The sequence below is a fragment of the Colias croceus genome, chromosome 12 (assembly GCF_905220415.1).
Source record: "Colias croceus chromosome 12, ilColCroc2.1".
NCBI lineage: Eukaryota > Metazoa > Arthropoda > Insecta > Lepidoptera > Pieridae > Colias > Colias croceus.
In genome coordinates, this window is record NC_059548.1 from 9105849 (window position 1) to 9123984 (window position 18136).

Genomic DNA, 18136 nt, shown 5'->3' on the forward strand with positions numbered 1-18136 from the left:
TAAAACTTCTGGCAGGATACCTAAGACAGATCGTCTTAAGGAAATATACTTTAAAATAGAGATAAATTAATATGAAAAGAACTAAGCAATGATTAAACATTGCCAAATAATTACTTCCAATTTTTGGAGTATAGTGAAAGTAGACTTTGGTTTAATTAAACAAAAATATTGTATCCACATCCCACACTATTTAAAAATGAAAAGTAAAGTTTTAATTTAATAGCATTTAATTGAAATAACGTTTATTAATTTGGTTATATAACGGAAATGAGTTTCCGGGCACACAATAAGTAGTTAATTATAATAAAAACTTTGACTTATAAGGCCTCTCTGAAACTCCGGCATTCATGTTAATAAAAACTTGACAACAAATTAATGAAACTTAAATTAAATTCGAAGTTCCACCTGTGAATAAAACTGAAGCCAGTAGCCACCCTTATTTGTTAGTATCGTTTCAACCCTCGACAGGGGTGTACGCGTTTCGTGCAGAAAATAGAAAAAGTTTTTTTTTTTATATCGAGTGCTTGTGTAATATTATGGGTGAGTTACTTTATACGTCTTAGAAAGTTTAATGGAATCTGTGTTTTTATGTAATAAATCTTGATGAGAAAATTATGGGGAATGTGTTTTTAAGAAAAACTAACTCGAACAAATAGTGAATAATCTATATGATTAATATTAATTATTACATTTTTTATTTAGTTTATGTATTTTACACATTGTTGATTTAACTTTCATTGGAATGTTTCGACTATCAAATTCAAACTCAAACATTTATTTATTCAATTAGACTTCTTCTAGAAGCACTTTTGAAACGTCATTACATATTTTTAACATTTACCACCGATTCGGAAAGCAGTATCTACGGAGCAGAACCGGCAAGAAACTCCATAGTTGCTCTTTTAAATCATGTCAGTTTTACAATTTAATTTTACAAAATACATATATAACATCATATATTATAATAATATGCCAAAGAACTGTCCTGTGGTTGACCTGTGGTTGTGTATCTTCTATAACGTACCTCAAAAGTTAAAGTTATACTTCCCTATAATAACATTTTATTTTAAATCACTTACTGTAAACATCTACATCAACAATATTTCAACAGTATTAAGCTTTTAAACATCGTTCGAAAACCGTAAACAATTTTTTTTGATAAAGGCTTTATATTCAAGTGATTGATTGTTATTGAGTACATAATCGTTAAAGGGTTATTTTCCTGCTTGTTTGTGTATTAATTTCTTGAAAATAAACACAATAAACAGAAATATAAAAATGTATAATACAGTGAGCGGTTATAATATATATATATTTATGTACGGAGTTTTAAAATACATTATGTCCTGATAAGTAAGTATTAAATTCATTGTCTGGTTGATGATAAATTAATAAATAAATATTTCAGGACAAATTTCACACACGGCGCGATCTGATCCCATACTAAGCTTTCGCTTGTGTTATGGAAACCAGATGGCTGATAAACATACATATATAATTAAAAAAAAATTAACACCCAGACATAGAGATAACATCTGTGTTCATCACACAAATATTTGCCCAGAGTGGGAATCGAACCCACGACCTCTGGCTTGGAAGGCAGGCGCACTACCAACCAAGCCAACCGGTCAGAAAATTAAATATAATTAAATAATTAAAGAAAATTAATCAACAATAATTGACAAAAATATTAATCTACAATGTCTAATCACATAATCTATATTAAAAAGCAGTATTAAAACGGAAAAACCAGGGATACGCCTTGATACTTAAAAGTTTACAGCCACGCTTGCTGTTTATGTTCAATGTTCATATTATATTTTATAATCCATTTCCGAGCTTCTTAGTGCGCTTGTTATTAGGGTTCTTCAATAGTTCAGGATACATCGCCCATTTTTGAAAGTGACTACTATCAAGCTGATTTTCCGTTTGTAGCTTTATTTTGATGAGACGCCCAATAATTTCGTGTATGAAAGTCTCGATTGTGGTAGCTAACAGAGATAATAAGGATAAAAATTTTTGATTTGATGGTTCTCAAATATTTATTACTAACTGAATTTTTTTTTTGTTCAATCTCAAGATAATTACCTAAATTATTCGAAAAAATATTTGTCCTACAAAATCTATGGTTGGTTCAAAGAGTCCCCCTTTCCAAAGTGTATCGATAACGAGGTCACCATAAATGATTACTAACAAGCAGATTTTTTTTGTTTTCACTTAATTAATGTTTATATAATTCAACAGACATATTGTCCTACAAATTGCGTAATAAATATTTGAGAACCATCAAATCAAAAAATTTTATCCTTGTTATCTCTGTTAGCTACCACAATCGAGAGTTTCGTACACGAAATTATTCGGTGTCTCATCAAAATAAAGCTACAAACGGAAAATCAGCTTGATAGTAGTCACTTGCAAAAATGGGCGATGTATCCTGAACTACAACTGATACATGAAAAAAGAAAACCCATTGAAATAAATAGTATCTTTAGTGCAAAAACTCGAAATTATGAAGAAAAACTTATGCGTCACATATCTAATCCTACTAATATTATAAATGCGAAAGTTTGTGAGGATGTGTGTGTGTGTGTTTGTTACTCTTTCACGCAAATACTACTGAACCGATTACAATGAAATTTAGCACACATATAGAGGGTAACTTGGATTAACACACAGGATAGGTTTTATCCCGGAAATCCCACTGGAACGGGAACTATGCGGGCTTTTTTTTGAAAACGCGGGCGGAAAACTAGTAATATATTATATACAGCATACAATTATTGGCAACAAGTGTTTTGTTTCGTACCTAATAAACGAAAATGTAAAAAAACAAGAATACTTTTTAAAGTGAAACTTTTATTAAATCGTCTCAAAATTTTTGGTCTGTGTAGCGCATGTCGCGTGACGGTCGGTACCGTACGACAATTATCGTACAAATACGATAATTTTTAGTTAAATGTCTATAGTGTGAAAAAAAGTTTCACTTTTACCGTGGTTTCATAAAACCACACAACATTTTTTTTATCAAACTATAATAATTATTACGTTCGATACGTACGTATAAATATCATACGATATAATATAAATATAATATGAAACTCGGAAAATCGGATATCGATTTTCTTTACTCCAAAGTGCAATTTTTGAAAATGAAAATCTAACAAGAAAATTGATTGACTGTTTTAATTAACGATAATACTAATGAGATTTTTAATTAAAGATTCATCCGTTTGTAGGAAATGAATATCTTTGTGTTATAAGTTTTCCGATTGAATTTTGTCATTGGCAGAGCATGATTATATTCAGATAATGAGTTGCTCCGTTTTAATAAATAATTAACTGACTTCATCAGAAGAGGGGTTATGTTTTTAAGGTATTGCATAGCTTCTATCGCGGGCCTTGAGCGCGGGGACCGAATCGAGAAATTCCGTAACAAAAAAACCTTACGCTACCCACTCCGACAGGCACGGAGGTGTGGCTTGAAGGCATAGCATGCAATAGCTTTACCGCGGCAGTCCCCGAGTGCCACTTCACGTGCACGTCTTTTTATTATTATAGATAGATTATATAGGTCCTTTTCATTTTATAGTGTACCTAAGTTGGTTAGATTCGTCAAGTGTAGAGCAAAACTCTAGGTGTATCAAAATAACAAATTTTAAATTAAATGACACTTGTACACTGTATAATGTCCCGTTTTATTCATTCAAATGAATTCAATGAAATTTGACCATAGTTGAAAATCTAAATTGACTTACAAATGCAAAAATCCGCATTGAAATCGGTCCATCCTTTTGAGAGCTACGATGCCACAGACAGGCACACACCTACAGGGCCACTGCAGACAGGCAGACAGCGACGTCAAACTAAAACACCCCCCTATTTGCGTTGACGGCTAAAAATACTATTTTTACGCACGTATTCCTTTTGCATAAATTACATGTCACTCTGCGTTATTGGACAGTTATATTATCTCATATGTATATTTATTGTTACTACCCTATGCGTGTATTGTTTACAGTCTACACAATTATTTTGCTTTTTTTCAGTTATATTGTTTTAAGTCACCAAAAAATATCGATTTTAAGTGATCAAGAATTTTTATAAAAAAAGTTGAACTTTATAATTTACGAATTAAATAAATACCCTAATATTATAATAGAACTATTTTTGTACAAAAAAGTTATGATCTTTTTGATCTCTCCCAAATTCCGAAATGTCATTTCTAGACGAAAATAGGACCTTTTAACAAACGCAGACAAAAATACAGCAAAATTCCTTTAGATTAGATCAAGGATTAGATGAATTTCTAAACCTTACTGAAGTTTAATAAAGTAAATGTCAGGAAAAAACGTAGACACACAAGAAATCATATTTTGCTCCTTTGACGGCGCTAATGAAAACTCGAGGCGGTATTTTTCTTTCGCGTTGATCAAAGTTTCTCGAACGGTAAATATAAAAATATGATGTCCTTCCGTCGCCATGTTGAGAGCTTTTTCTTCGAAATAGTGGCTAGCTTATACCTGAATAAATATTACTAAAAGCTATTGAAATGCGTTAATAATTTTCAAAATTAAATGTTTATTTATTGTTTTCTTTGATATAAATCGAATTTAATACTAATGAAAAAAAATTCAGCATAAAATAAATGGTCTAAAAATACTCTAAAAATTACAATTCGTTTATAAAAAAATTAAAATCCCTCCTGTTTTAGATTCCATTGCCCAATTTTAATACTTCTGTATATCCGAAAAAAAATCTAGGAATGCAATTTGTGGTTTGTTTTTGCAAACTTCTAGTTATAGTTTACAAAAAAAATATACCAGCCGAATTGATAACCTCCTCCTTTTTTTGAAGTCGGCTAAAAACTGAAATGAACGCTATAAATACATTAAAATACTCATCATCAAGGTTTTTTTACGTCTAATAGTTTCATACAGTTCTTATGTTGGTTCTTATGCTACTACTTTATTAATATCTCTTTCTATTTATTCCGTGGTATTGCGTATTAACAGAATTATCTTCCTCTGTACTAATACGATAAAGAGGTAAACTTTGTAAGTATAAGTAAGTGAATTTGTTTGTTCGAAGTAATCTATGAAACTACTGAACCGTACTATTAATTATTTTGCCAATAAGGCAAGGTTAAGGAACATTATTCCCGAGTGATATAGCCTGTTTATTATTGGTGTAAAAAATATTCTATTTCTTCTTAATATTTTATACATTTCTAAAACCCAGTATTACTTTAAGATTAAATGAAATATGCATGTAACCGCGCCGAGTGCCAATTTAAAATCATAATATATTATGACTGCAGATAGAGGCAAAGTATATATATTTACATAATAACTGAGGTAAATTGTTAACAATTTGTGCCGACTTCAAAAAATCACTTTTTCTTTATATTAAATTCATCCGCCAACCCGCACTTGGCCAGCGTGGTGGATTATGGCCTGTACCCTCATAGGAGGCCTGTGTCCCAGCAGTGGGAACGTATATGGGCTGATGATGATGATAGGTTATGTATGGTTACCAAAATCTCGCTAAATTTTTTGTTAAATTAATAATCTTGTATTCTTTATTTGATGTAAGATTAAACAATGTAATAAAATATAAAAAAGGAAAGAGTCACCTAGTTATATCACAGATAATAATATATTATTAGACTAGTAAGTTGATATACTAAAACCAAAAAACCGTAAATACATATGTCTAGCTTTAGAATCATTCTACCCCCTTTCAACGGGTGCAGTTGACCCCTATATTCCGTGGGTGTTACATTAGTATAATCACTGGCTCGGAAAACATTTTCAATGCACTCGAAAGCAAAATATTTAACAGCAAAGCCAGCGAATTCGTTTCTCAAATGCAGTCTATCTAGTCCATTGTCGATAACGGAAATCCATTTATTCCGAACATCACTCCACTAGGAATACTTAATTTAGCGGACAGTTTACATGTGAGCTTGTTTTTACATTGTTTACAAACTTAAAAGAAAATACTTCTGGTATTAGTATCATTAAATTAAGATACAATTATATGTGGTTTAAACGAATTTAAATTATTCAAAAACTTTAGAATTAGAAATCATTAAACTATAAACAGTTTATGAAAGAATAAATATAATCAAAAGCATTATAAATAATAAATAAATATATATTTCAGGACAATTTTCACACACAGCACGATCTGATCCCATACTAAGCATTCGCTTGTGTTATGGAAACTAGATGGCTGATGAACATAAATGTTATGAGATCATGAGAGCAAACATCTATGTTCATCACACAAATATTTGCACCGGGTGGGAATCGAACCTACGACCTCTGGCTTGGAAGGCAGGACCACTACCAACTAAGCCAACCGGTCAGTCAAAAAGTTATGACACGAGACAATCTAATTCCTGTCTCTATTTTATCATCAAACTATATTGATTTTTTCATAACCTAAGTCAAATTATATGAATATTATACAGTCTCTATGGATATACCCGCCTCCCACTTTGTATCTTAGTCTGTTTAAACAAAACCTCATTTAAATTCTGTTTATTTTGCATAAAAATGTTTTCATTTATTTAACTTAGAAAATACATTGTGCAGGTTCACATTTAGATGCTCGGTGTGAACTTTATTACCTCCATTGTTACAGTAACACATCAAGTACACCCACGCTATTTCAAATGCTTAAAGGATTTATTCAACACAGCAATATTATTGCCAAAAAGAATAGACACATTTTTTTACAGGACAGATTTTTTTATTCAATTAATCAAGCTTGTGCGCTCATATCAAAATACATTTTATTTATTTATTTAACTCTTTAATAGTTGTACAGTTAAGAGAAAATGGTCTACGATTGTAGCCTAACGGATATAGATATCGCTCAACATCGTCAATCGTATTGGCAGACCGGAAGCACATCCTGTCATGTAAATAAAATTTGTTTACACGAAAGTAGTGTGTATTGAGCTTCGGTAGGTACTGAGCTTCGAAACTGAGCCTGATATTGTATATATTTATGTTCAAACCAAAGGTACCTAGTACATTTATTTAGGTCTTGAGATTTTGAATAGTTAGACCCTAAAATATAGTATGTAATTAAACAGGTTTTATAACTTTTTATGAAAAACTTAATCACTTACAAGTTACAAGTAGCAAAAACCGGACAAAATTTATAAGAGACGGCACACACAAATAATAAAAAACGGTCGGCCTATTTGAAAATACAAAAAATGTTTCAATAAAATTTCCGAATCTCCTATACTCAAAATTTCAATGAGGTTGTTTAACAGTGTCGATGTGATAATATTAATAATTATTGCTAAACATGCTGAAAAACTTTATTGGCAAATGAATTAGAATTAGAATTTTAAGTAGGAAGAATAACATCACCCTTTCACTACAGAGTCTCCGGTACTCAAAACCTCCGACACGCTTGGCTGCCGGCCTCGCTTCCGCCGCTGGTGCCAGAGCCGGCGCTGCCAGCTGTGGCGGCTGCTGCTGTTACCCTTCATCCCGATCCTCGCGCTGATCATCCAGACCACGCTGTCGCTGAATAACAGCCTGACTAACGGGCTCGAAGTCGCCGATGTTGAGGAGCAGGTTAGTTAGAAAAATAGAGAAATTATGTTGAATTTACTTTAAAAAAAAAACAAATAAATTCAATTAAACATGGGAAATTATGTTGTTATGTAATTATGTACTCTTTTGTCATGAGATAAAATGAATAAAAATCGCATGGCATATTCGTGTATATGTATAGTTGAGCAGAAAATGTAATTGAGCAAAATAATTCTTAAAAAAGGGATGTACGTATAGGTACATATTTTACAGAATAATATTATAGATGCAATAGGGTAATCCACTTTTATCGAATATTGTTTTTCACAGAAAATAATACCTACGTTTGTTATTCCAGTAAGATTCTACAGGGTAGAAATTCAAATACTATAAAATAAAGTTTTTATTGTATTGCTGATTTAGGTATGTTAGAACTTAGAAATCAAAAGGGGGAACGTGTTGAATAGTTTTAACGTAATAACGTACTTACTTGCCGGTGAAATAAATGAACACAACTGCCCAATTGATGTGGTTAGTTGATAAGTGGTTGATAACAACACAGCCAGATGACAGCCTTAGAACAAAGATTATTAACAAAGCGAGGGTAATTGGGTCGTACATTGAATAAACAACGTTTGAAACACGAAGGCACAATTTGTACAAAAAAACTGTTTTATAGTTTACATTTAAAAAAAAATACTTAAAAATCTGTGGTACATTGTTTAGTAAAAAAAGTATCTATTCTCTGTTTTAAAATGTTTCACAATTCAAACATTGCCAACTTTCCTCTCTCTTATTTTATTAAATTTTATCCCGTTAAAAACCGGAAGACTAAAACCTTATTCATATAGACTTGGCTCAAATCCGCTCAACGAAGGATATTTACACGGATTGATTTTAACGGTCAAATAATTGTTGCAAAGAGATAACAAATACTTGAATTGTTGAAATTTTATTAAAAGCTATGTTATTATATTACAAAAGACAATTTCTAAAAATCTATATCACTCTACGTTCGCGTTCTAATAACAATATTTTCTTCAGTTAACGAACTCTTAGTATGTAATATTTAATATAAAAAATTAAAAAAGCAACCAACTCTTATCCAATTCTTATAAAAAATAATCGGTTATTACAAATATTTCAAATTTTAAAAGCGATAAATATCAAAATAAATAAAAGGGTTGTGTTTATAATTCGAAACATTCAAAAACCAACAACATCGGTGTGAAGATAATTTTTCCACTGGAAAAATGTAATTATTCGATGTCAGCTTGTGTTGTACGCTTTGACATGGCATAGAGTAACAAACGCACAGAGACCACCAATCAATTATTAATTATTTAAACTTTAATTGGTTTTGTCATCTCCTCATCCCTCATTTTGTTACGCATGTAATTCTTAAGTGTTGCTTCACATTCAAAACTCTATAGTTAGACGAATTATTTTTTGAATATACAACTGCGAAAACGTTCATCAAAATCCGAAAATTTATGTTGTTTTTTACTATTTTTTTAAATATTACTCTCAAGTTATACAAAACTCATGAAAAATAATCATGGTTAAAAGTAGACAAAAACATAACAAGTAAAAAATGCGTAGGTATTCAATATTAAAAATATACAGCAAAACCACTCCAGGTTTTGCTGTATCGAATTTACTTGTGTCAACAGGGAACCTTCATCCAAATATTTATCTTCTTTCCCATATATTATAGAGGATTTGCTATGAGCTTTTTTATCGCCCGATATCAGGTAACACGACTGAACCTTTGCCCTCGTCCTATTAGACAGAAAAATTAATATAGCAACATCTTTTCTGATATAATTAGTGTCAAACTTTAAATTGAGGTAACAAATTCTCATGTTATAACGACGGCAATTTATTTATTTTTCAGTTATGTACGTGTATTTATATGTAAAGTCCTATAACCTCATAGTAACATGTGGTCCTTGATTCTTATTTTAACAAAGAGGACTCAGTGTCTAAATTTATAAATAAAATTTTATAACGATGTTTTACTAGAAAGATGATTACTGCAACACTAGCTATGTTTGTATAGTAAACTAGCGGTCCGCCCCGGATTCGCCCGTGGTACATATTTACGTTTTCTCTACATAAGAACCATCCTCGTACTTCAAGGAATAGGTATAATAAAAAAAGAATTATCGAAATCGGTCCACCCGTTCACGCGTGATGCCGTGACAACGCGAAACGGGTTTCATTTTTATTTACATAGATCTGGCATTTCAAATACCTGATGGTATTTGGTTATTTAATTTACTTTACAATACATGAAATAAATATTCTTTGTATTTTGAAAGATTTTTTGGTATTGATAAGCTTTCGATTCAGACGGTCGTGTGTGAAATTCATGCCCTACCCCTTCCCATAATATTTCATAAAATAAATATTGAATTATGAAAATCATTATAGAATGGACATATCATAAAAATATTATTGTTTCTAGCCATTAATATAAAATCTCCATCTGAATTATATTATCATATTCCGAATTATGTACGCACATAAAATAACCCATTTACAGTTTAAGTGCTATAAAATAAATTTTATTATTTCGTTCCACCTGTCGCCTCATCTAAATGGGCTCAATCAGTTATGTTGAAGGTAGCAGTTACTGAGATTCTGTTTCATTTTGATCATATAATATGTTAATAAAATATTATGTAACATTATGTACAATGTACTCGGCTAATTTTCATCCGACTTCAAAAAAAAAGGAGGAAAGAGGTTATATTATTCGGCAGTGATATTATTTTTTTAAGCTATTTCATAGCTTCTATCGCGGGCCTTGAGCGCGGGAACCGAATCCAGAAATTCCGTAACGAAAAAACCTCACGCTCCCAATCCGACGAGCACGGAGGTGTGGCTTGAAGACATGCTATACATTGCATAAAGCACGGTAAAGCTATTGCATAGTATGCAATAGCTTTCCCGAGTGCCAGTGGCAGGGCGAGTGCCACACGTCTTTTTTTTTCTATCTCATACTGACAAAGAACTATTCATGTATCGTCTCTTACCAAAGCGTTCATTTGATGAAATTTTTTACTATTTATGTAAACGAGAAAATAATCATGTTTAGAAAACAATTTCAAAAAAGTTACGTTTCTTACTGAACTACCAAGTACGTTGATGCAAAATATACAAGTTTTAGCTTAGTTAGATACTATTATAAAAAAATAATTAAAATTAGCATGAGGTTTAGCTAATATTCTGTGAAAATATTCCATACATTTAGTATATTATGAAATATATGGAGTGTATGGAAATACTATGTGTATTCCCATTTAAAATTATCTTACTTCTCTGATGTTAATTTGCCCTGTGAGCGTCATAGTGTCTGAGAGGAATTCATGAAAAATGTATTACTTCGGACAACACAATTTTCTTTTAGCGTCTGTTGATTGGAAAGGCTTTCGATTTATCTTTCGAGTACATTTAATTTAAATTTTAAATAAATTGCATGTGTTATGATGGCGTTAAAGGCACACGTTTATAAAGATTTATATAAAATTAGAATATTTAAATTAATTTGTCATTTAGTGTGAAAATAAATACAATAGATTATTTTTCCGACCCAAATATCGACCAATAGAATTGCACCATTCGACGTCACGTGGTACAACCTACATGGTATTATACTGATAATTTTTTGAAAATTTTCTCTGGTCGTTGACGTCAAACTGACAGGTTGAATTCAATTGTGAAATTATATTGGCCGACATTTGGGACGGAAAAATAATCTCCCGAATACCACACGAGCTTCAAAATTATCTGGCATTTCCCTCAAGGTTCCCTGCAAACATATTATAAAGTCGTCAAGTTTTTCAGGAATTTTTTAACCTTGACTAAAAACTTGACTCCTTCATTTGTTTGCAACGAACCTATCGGAAAATACCCGATAATTTTGAAGCTCTTGTGGTATTATAAGTGAAAATTAAATAAAAGCGAATACATAGCATCTTTACCACAAAATTATTGTACGTACTGCAACTGACGTAGTTTCTATTGTTTTTATTACCTTACTAGCTGTGCCCCACGGTTTTACCCTCAGTGCTCCGCTCCTGTTAGCGTAATTATAATTTGAAATAATTTTTCAAATTGGACCAGTAGTTCCTGAGATTAGCGCGCTCAAACAAACAAACTTTTCAGCTTTATAATATTACTTACATAAGTATAGATTAAAAATTATTGTCGGTTGATATTATATCCGACGCAATATTCCTTGTATAATTGAAACTACGAACTACCAAGTCATAATATGTATATTGTATTTGTATCGAAAATCTCACATACCTATACAAATCTAAAAGCAATATGTGTGGAATTGACGAAATAACTCGATCCGTTTTAGACGAATTTGGTATGCAGATTTTATTCGCTCGAAGTGGTGTAGATTATCACTGTGCATATTTTTTATCAGAAAATGCGAATAGGAAACCGTATCTGGTATTTCATGAATTCGATTTACGATGAAAATCTCTCATTCAAATAACAACCCTATTTTGGGAATTAACCAATGTTTTGGAAAGTAGTGAAGTCCCATGTCCCCGAGTGGGGTAAGGGGCAGATGCATTTAATACATCTGTTTCACTGATCGATTTTCTTTAGGGACAAGTAGGTGATCAGCCTTCTGTGTCCTGCCAGACCGAGACATTTTGACGTGACAACGTCTTATAATTCGATAAAGCCGGCTGCACGCACGAAAAAACATGACTCATGCGGCGTTACCTCGCTTTGACTCATCTGAGGCGTTCCATGTAAGGCTTGAAGCGCGCGAGCGGAACGAGCGACAAAGAAACACAATCGGACGTTATCACTTGTCACGTTCAACTATCGTCAGTAAACCGACTTTACAGACAACCAATTTTTTTTTCTTCGTCTCCACCGGGAATCGAACCCAGGTAGCGAGTAGCTACTAAAAAATAATGTCACCTGTAATATGAATGTATGCAACATTTCGCAGGCTAAGCTATTTGAAGTGTTGCATAATACTGCAGCTTCTTGCGTAACTTTGATCAATCTCGGCTATTTCGTGTTTTAACTGTAGGTACCTACATTAGTTTTCAAATTGCATACATTTTATTTGAAAAAGCCTTTGTGGTGTTATTTTTGCGTCGATCTATTGTTACTTTTAAGAAATATTGTGCATTGAGGGAGTTTCGGATGAGGGATAATTTCAGAAAATTGTGAACACCACTTCAGAGCATTGCTTTATCGTAAGTAAAGTGAAGAAAGGGCATGAAGATATTAGCGGTTTTGATATTTTTTTACATACATTTCATTGAACTTATACGTATTCACCCCATGGCCGGAATTACCCCAATGCACCTTATACATTATTGTTCGACTATAATTTCAAGTTGTAGTGTTTGTTTGTTGTATAGAATAAGTTTTATCTTCGTGTTATTAATATAAAGGGATACATACAGTATGTAATGATCAAAACATAGTATAACAAACTTTTACAGAAACAATTTCCAATTTTCTTACTCAGTATATTTTGTAAATTAAATTATGTTGTGCTTCATTTTACGTTTTCTTAATAACCCAGCCCCCGGAACCACAGACACAATAGAAAATCTATTGTGTCTCATGTCTGGGACCGATCGGGCCGCTTGGGGCTCAATGGGTTAATAATATAGTATTGTTTCTTTTGATAGGTTAGCAGAGCAACAGAGCTTGGTAAATTGGTGACAAGACTGCAACAGGAGAGGTCTGAGGTGGCCTTCTTCATCTTCACCAATGGCAGTACTTTAAGGTAATCAAATAAAACTACTTAAACTTTATTACGTATCAAATAAATTATTATGTCGAACTTTTATAGTGACTTCATTTCTTTATATTATGCGCGCTCGCTCAAGTGTTTTCGGTAAAAAAGAGTTTAATTACTTATTATAATTATTAGATTGTGTTCATAAATCATAATCAAATATAATATATAAGTGTCTGAAAGTAGAGATTAGTCAGATTCTTATTGCTTAAGTTGGTTCGTGAGTTCGTTAAAATATACGTTAAGTTTATATTATGTTCATATTATGTATACTTACAACAATATAATAGTCCTTTTGTAATATTACTTATTAGGGTAAACTTTCAACAGTTACTCCCAGGTCGATATTTTTCATAATACAAAATACAAGCGTAATGTAGCTATTTCATGAACTTAATAAATGCAAATTTTGCAAATTTTCCTGTTGCCTTACAGCTGTATAAGCTTCATTTAGAGAGTTAACATTGAATAACAAAATAAATTAAACGCAATTGTGCTCTTTTTCTCTAAGGAATTAAGCTATAATTAAATTGCTTACCGATCTGTTCATAATTTGTCACAACAGTTTTATAAAATAACCACATCTTTTAAATAAAACAGACGTTTTATCTAAAGGATAAACCCTTCGAGTTCATCCATATATTTTATTTATTTATTTATATCACTTTATTGTAAAAAACAATTTGAGAAATGTATAGTACAACTAATAAGGTACAACAATTTTGCACAATAGGCGGCCTTATTGCTACACAGCAATCTCTTCCAGGCAACCTGGTAGGAAAGTAAATGTGAGAAGAAAAACGTTGTGTGGTTTTATGAAACCACGGTAAAAGTGAAACTTTTTTTCACACTATAGACATTTAACTAAAAATTATCGTATTTGTACGATCGTGCGTGATCGTGATCGTACGTATCGTGCGTCACGCGACATGCGCTACACAGACCAAAAAGTTTGAGACGATGTAATAAAAGTTTCACTTTAAAAATAAAAATGCCTACATACTACATAAACTACATACCTATACTGTAGGTACATAGATACTACACAGTAATATAAATATAATAATAGAAGTGTTTTAGATACAAATAAAAGTCGTCGAACTTTGATCGAAACAAAATATTTACTTTACCATTATAACAGCAAGATTTCATTTTAATTTGCCATTAAATCCTTCCGTGAACTGAGCACTGTGCAAATAATATAAATGGAAACGTTTCAAAGGATTTAGATGAAATTTGGTTATCATATATAACACAGATTTTCATTGTTTGTTTCATAGATGAGAGTGACATGTGACTCTTTTTTAACCGACTTCAAAAAAAAGGAGGAGGTTATCAATTCGGCCGGTATTTTTTTTTTTTATTTTTTTTTTATGTATGTACACCGATTACTCCGAGGTTTCTGAACCGATTTACGTGATTCTTTTTTTGTTCGATGCGGGATGGTGTCGAATTGGTCCCATAAAAATTTTATTCGGATAGGCCCAGTAGTTTTTATTTTATGAGCATTTTTGTCTGTAGGTATTTGTAAATTTTGCAAGTGCAAGTTTGAAGTCGGTTGTTTTTAACGCAGTTATCACTTGTTGCAAGATTGAGAGCTTATCTTACATTCTGAATCAGAGATCAAACCTAATCTACATAGGTATACTAATATTATAAAGCTGAAGAGTTTTTTGTTTGTTTGAACGGGAATCTCGGGAACTACTGGTCCGATTTAAAAAATTTTTTCGGTGTTAGGTGGCTCATTTATCGAGGAAGGTTATAATCACGCTACGACCAACAGGAGTGGAGCCACGGGGGTGAAACCACGCGGAGCAGCTAGTATATAATATATATCTAGGTATAATTTGCTCTACACGGTACAGGTCCTTATCCAAATATTTGAATATTCGGTAATTTTGGCTTATAGGAGTAGATGGCAAGTTTCATCGGCTCCATCTCTTGTTATTGTTATTAAAGAATTGAGACCTGTGTTCAATGTTGTTGATGCATATCATTAAACATTTTTAGTTTTTATAGATGCCTCATTTACGTGGGGATAAATTACCTACTAAAATAGTTTAATGTAAATTGTCTTCGACCTGGGCACAGTTCTTTCCTACGTATTTTACGGTACTGGCCAACAAAGGTTTAATATAATATTTTGTACGCAGGTCGAATTTAACCCAGCGCTTTGCAGCGACTGACAGCGCGTTGGACCAGATGGGAGAACTTCCAAACCTGGTGTTCAAGAATCGGGCCAGACCTATCAACGGGAGTGTCTTTTTGAGAGAATTATCTGCTTTAAGGTCAGTTTACATATCGATTGTGAAATAATATGTTTTGAGAATGATTAAAGAAGATTTTATAAATTCGCAATACTTATTATACTTATATTAAATGAGAAAGGATTGGATTGTTTGTTTGAAACGATTTAATTCAAAAACTACTGAAGCGATTTTATAAATTGTTCCATAATTTCTGAGTGACTAGGTTATATTTTATTTTGTTTTTATCCCGGGTAAACCCGGGACGAGCATTTAGTAAGTTATCGTAAACGATAAATTCTCTCTAGAGATGTGAAGGATATTAAAAATTGGGTTTATCGTATACAATATTCTGTAAAGTTTTGTTACTTTATATTTTCAATATTACCTGATCCTAGTTTAGATCTTGAATTAATGAAACACAATAAAGACTAATTTCCCTAATGGGACAAGGGGTCCATTTTATACCTGTTTCAATTCGATTTTCTATTGGCTTGCCATGTTTTGTTCAGGTTAAGAGTTAAGACATTTATTAAGGCTCTGCTGGTAATTAAAAAGACCCATATAGTTATTGATATACGCCACTTACTTGACAAAGGAGGTGTTTCAAATTAAATTTAAATTATATTTATGGTGATTATAACACAATATTATTACATGAAATAACCTTGCCTAGTCGAAGTAATTCATCATAATTCATTAAGGCGACTACAGCACCGAAACTAGCGCCCCCCCAACATTTTATTTTTTTACTCCTAAACCAGATCAAATTTAAAAAATCTAGCTCGGTACTTTGCTAGTATATTACATGTAGTATTTTTGGTATTACTTTTCATTATTTTGCATTCGGTAAATTAGGAGAACTTTGGATTACCGCCAAAAGTGGCCACATTTGGCGGTAATCAAAAGTTCTCTAGAATAATGAACAGTTAGAATAGTGAAAAGTAATACCAAAAATACTACAAGTAATATACTAGCAAAGTACCGAGCTAGATTTTTTAAATTTGATCTGGTTAAGGAGTAAAAAAATAAAATGTTCGGTGGCGCTAGTTTCGGTGGTGTAGGCCTCTTAAGTGCATTATCAAGAGGGTCCTTTTCTTTTCAAAAATATCTGTAAGTACTTACTTACTTTAAAACAAAATCTAAGGTACCTAGTAAAAATCAGACAATATAATTTTTATTTCTGTCACAAAATTTCATGTTTCACTTTTTTTTTAAGATTTAATGGCGTGGAAACGATACCTTTAAGCCAATTATTAATTATCGTAATTTCTAATCGAAACATTCATTTCATTAATTTATATATCCCTATCATTAAAACGGAACGTTCATCTAATTATCTATCTTTAGTAACTCCAATAGCGTTTTTTTCCAAGTCGCCAGCCGTGTAATTCAATCGAGCAATAACTTTCAATTGAATCAAACGCAAACAAAGTGTTATAGTGGACTAGTAATTAATCTTGGTACGTGCGGATTTACGCTTACGAGCTAATCTTGAAGCTTTCTTGTAAACATACAGGAGATTATTATGTAGTTACCTGCGACGTTTATTTATAGATTTGTTTACAGTGCTAATTAGTTGTTACAAATATTATTTTGAACAATTCTTACCGTCACAAGAAAACTTGATAATTATTGTTTGCATTATAATTGATATCATGTTATTCTACTAGTCCTACTTAACGTAAATCAGTTTAGTTGTAGTCTCGTACTTTATAAATAAACGATCTTATTGAATTTTTTAATTAATCGTACGAAACTTATATATATTTATCTTGCGTTCATTAACACTTACGTATGTTTGCAAGTAGTTATGGAATATCTTTTTTATATTTAATACATACACAAATAATTAGAATGCAGCAAATCTTCTGGAATAATTAATTTGCTTGATAGTGAAAAGGTTTTAACATTCGCTCCGCAATGTTGAATAAATATTAAATAAACAGATAACAGCATTTTGCTAATTATTTTTACTGCAACATTTCGTATATTTTATGGAAACAAAATATGAATGATACACCACTACATCTTTAAAACTGCTCAACGGATATCGATGCGTTTTTTAAGAGATAGAGTGATTTAATGTTGATGTAATTTCACTTATTTCGATGACATTTTAATTATTTTAAATAAAAAATTGCGTATGGCACCCATTTAACAACGAATAAAACGTCTTGCAATAAAAAATTATGTCTGATGGATCTATCTAAAGGCAAAAGATTAAAAATAACGCGTTAAAAATGACTAATTAAGTTAAGTATATCTTCCTGTGCAGATAAGATGCGCACTAATAAACGCAACCACTACCGCCAGCCAGACAGCCTGGACTCTAACCGAAATAGCAAGAGAAACAGCATAACAAAAACCCAAATATACTAAAATGACTTTTTTTAAAACGTTGGTAGCTCCAGTACCATTAGATAGCCCATTTATCGAGGAAGGCTCATCCCGCTGACCAACAGAAGCGGAGCGGAGCGCAGCTAGTCAACTATAAAAGAGGAAGCATTCTATACAGATCTAGTTCTGTATGTTTA

At 31.9% G+C, this 18136-nt stretch overlaps 1 protein-coding gene across 1 annotated transcript; it reads left to right on the forward strand.

Annotated features, from left to right (window-relative positions):
• Positions 1-536: 536 nt before the first annotated feature.
• On the forward strand, positions 537-17881 carry LOC123696246. Its single transcript, XM_045642317.1, has 5 exons — positions 537-540; positions 7405-7601; positions 13244-13341; positions 15507-15641; positions 17878-17881. Exons 1-5 carry the CDS (start codon positions 537-539, stop codon positions 17879-17881), a joined length of 438 nt encoding a protein of 145 aa, XP_045498273.1.
• Positions 17882-18136: the final 255 nt, after the last annotated feature.